The sequence below is a fragment of the Eimeria necatrix genome, genomic scaffold (genome assembly GCF_000499385.1).
Source record: "Eimeria necatrix Houghton genomic scaffold, Enh_scaff1448, whole genome shotgun sequence".
Classification (NCBI taxonomy): Eukaryota; Apicomplexa; class Conoidasida; order Eucoccidiorida; family Eimeriidae; genus Eimeria; species Eimeria necatrix.
This window is the reverse complement of record NW_013654955.1, coordinates 3483-6361: the sequence shown is the minus strand read 5'-3', so window position 1 is coordinate 6361 and position 2879 is coordinate 3483. Positions and strand designations below refer to the sequence as shown.

The window sequence follows — 2879 nt, the reverse complement described above, 5'->3', positions numbered from 1 at the left end:
CCGAAAAACTGCGTTTTTGGCGTTTTTTTGACCCCCCCTTGTCCCTAAACCCTAAACCCTAAACCCTAAACCCTAAACCCTAATTTCCTCGAAAACTGCGTTTTTTCGGCTTTTTCTGGCTCCCGCTTGTCCTGAAACCCTAAACCCTAAACCCTAATTTGTTGAGAGGTCGTGCTTTTTGCTATGTTTTGACCTCCGCCTGTCCTTAAACCCTAAACCCTAAACCCTAAACCCTAGTTTCTTGAAAAGTTGCATTTTTTGCCGTTTTAAGGCCCTCACTTGTCTCTTTTCCCCTCCAATTATTTCTTCTCATTTTACTTCTATTTCTGCTGCTGCTGCTGCTGCTGCTGCTGCCTTCTCCATTGCTGCTGCTGCTGCCTTCTCCATTGCTGCTGCTGCTGCTGCTGCCACCTTCTCCACTGCTGCTGCTGCTGCTGCCACCTTCTGCACTGCCACTGCTGCTGCTGCTGCCACCTTCCCCACTGCACTGCTGCTGCTGCTGCTGCTGCCACCTTCCCCACTGCTGCTGCTGCTGCTGCTGCTGCTGCTGCTGCTGCTGCTGCAGGGTTTTTCGAGTTTGTGGGGTTTGCGGGAGCGGCTGCTGGGGCTGTGTGGGGTTTGCTGCTTGAAAGTGGACATCGGAGCTGTCTATACACTCCCGCTGCAGCAAAAAGACTCCAAAACCCTTTTTTCCAAAACCCTTTTTCAGGGTTTGTTCAAAACCCTCCAAAAGGAAATTGTCTTCGACATCGACATGAACGACTACGACCCCATCCGCACCTGCTGCGCCAGCAAAACCCTCTGCAGCAAGTGCTGGTCAGGGTTTAGGGTTTAGGGTTTAGGGTTTACGGTTAGGGTTTAGGGTTTAGGGTTTAGGGTTTGGCGTTCAGGGCAGTGACCAGCAAGCGAAGAAGATAAACCTTAGGGGGAAAACACAACACCCTGCTATCGAGTGAGTTTATCCTTGCTGCTGCTGCTGCTGCTGCTGCTGCTTCTGCTTCTACTTAGGGTTTAGGGTTTAGGGTTTAGGGTTTAGGGTTTAGGGTTTGTTGTGCTTTTCGCTGCAGCCGCGCATTTCGCATTGCCTACAGAGACTTTCACCAGCTGCTGCAGGAGCAGGATTTCTTCTTTGGGGGAGGCAGCAGCAAAATGGCAGAGAGCCTGCTTGAGTATCTCCCTAACAGCAGCAGCAGCAGCAGCAGCAGCAGCAGCAGCAGCAGCAGCAGCAGCAGCAGCAGCAGCAGCGGGTACGGCAGCGGGTACGGCAGCGGGTACGGCGGCGCTTCGCGCGGCTACAGCACTGCAGCAAAGTCGCGCGGCGCAGCAACAGCAGCAGCAGCAACAGCAGCAGCAGCAGCAGCAGCAGCAGCAGCAGCAGATATGCAGCAGCAAGTTGCTGCTTGGATTGAAGAAATTAAATCTGAACCCGAAGACCCCAAGAAGACAAAAAGCACAAAACTCTTTGAGCGGCTGTGCAAACTCGCCAACTGCCAAACACCTGCTGCTGCTGCTGCTGCTGCTGCTGCTGCTGCTGGGGGAGCAGCAGCAGCAGCAGCAGCAGCAAAGGAAGCCGATGCCTTCCCCAATTTCATAAAAGAAATTGTGCTGGCGTTTTCTTACCCGAGGCTCGATATCAATGTCAGGTCAGTGCACTCGCTCCAAACCCTAAACCCTAAACCCTAAACCCTAAACCCTAAGGCCTCAGCATTCGCTTGAGCGGCACACGCCGAAACCCTAAACCCTAAACCCTAAACCCTAATCACGCAAAGAGTAGGCGCACTGCGGCGGGCAGGCTCGAAGTTCAGTGCTACAGAGCTAGGATTAGGGTTTAGGGTTTAGGGTTTAGGGTTTAGGGTTTGGGGTTTAGGGTTTAAGGCCTTCTGCTTTTATGAGGCTGCAGTAAGGACATGGGGCATCTTCTCAAGGCTCCTTTCTGCATACATCACGCCACTGGTGAGCTTTACAAGGGTTTAGGGTTTAGGGTTTAGGGTTTAGGGTTTAGGGTTTGGGGTTTAAGGCTAAGGGTTTAGGGTTTAGCATTTCGAGCTGCTATTTTCCCGAGCCTCATGGGGGCATATTTTGGACTCAGCAGCATGCGCTGCTGCTTTTGCTGCACTTGCTGCTGCTGCTGCTGCTGCTGCTGTTGCTGCTGCTGCTGCTGCTGCTGCTGCTGTTGCTGCTGCTGCAGGGCGTGTTTGTGTGCCCATTGATTTGGCTGAGTTGGACGATTTTGACCCTCAGCGAGTTCCAACGCTCAGTAAACCCTAAACCCTCATAAACCCAAACCCTCATAAACCCTAAACCCTCATAAACCCTAAACCCTCATAAACCCAAACCCTCATAAACCCTAAACCCTCATAAACCCTAAACCCTCATAAACCCTAAACCCTCATAAACCCTAAACCCTCATAAACCCGAGACCCTAATAAATCCTAGTCGCTAAACCCTGGTAAAGCCTGCGCCTTTGTAAAGACTTGATCCTCGTAAACCCTAAACCCTCATAAACTCTGAACCCTCGTAAACCCTAAACCCTCAAAAACCCTAAACCCTCAAAAACCCTAAACCCTCGCGAACTCTTTACCCTATTAAGCACAAAGCCCTAGTAAACCCTAAACGCCCATTCATGCGCTAAACCCTAAACCCTCGTATGCCGTAAACCCTAGCCGTAGACCCTGAACTCTGACAAACCCTAAACCCTGACAAACCCTAAACCCTCGCAAACCCTAAACCCTCGCAAACCCTAAACCCTCGCAAACCCCAACCTGCCGCTCCGCCTTTCCCCGCTGCGTTTTTCAATTCTTTTCTTTTTCACAATTTGCATTTGTAGTTTTATTATTTATTTATTATTTATTTATTTATTTATTTATTTATTTATTTAA

At 50.5% G+C, this 2879-nt stretch overlaps 2 protein-coding genes across 2 annotated transcripts in view; one reads left to right on the top strand and one right to left on the bottom strand.

Annotated features, from left to right (window-relative positions):
- Window positions 1-309: 309 nt before the first annotated feature.
- ENH_00014080 (hypothetical protein) lies at window positions 310-639 on the bottom strand (the record flags this gene model as incomplete). The annotated part of the gene is made up of 1 exon (XM_013584288.1): window positions 310-639. One exon carries the CDS (start codon window positions 637-639, stop codon window positions 310-312), a length of 330 nt encoding a protein of 109 aa, XP_013439742.1.
- Window positions 640-754: 115 nt separating this feature from the next.
- The window catches only part of ENH_00014070 (DNA primase small subunit, putative), a gene marked incomplete at both ends in the record, with an annotated part of 4128 nt that continues 2003 nt past the window's right edge, over window positions 755-2879 (top strand). Inside the window, 3 exons of the mRNA XM_013584287.1 lie at window positions 755-829; window positions 891-952; window positions 1068-1643. Of these exons, the coding sequence (XP_013439741.1) occupies window positions 755-829; window positions 891-952; window positions 1068-1643 (713 nt within the window). The remainder of the gene's footprint in view (window positions 830-890; window positions 953-1067; window positions 1644-2879) is intronic.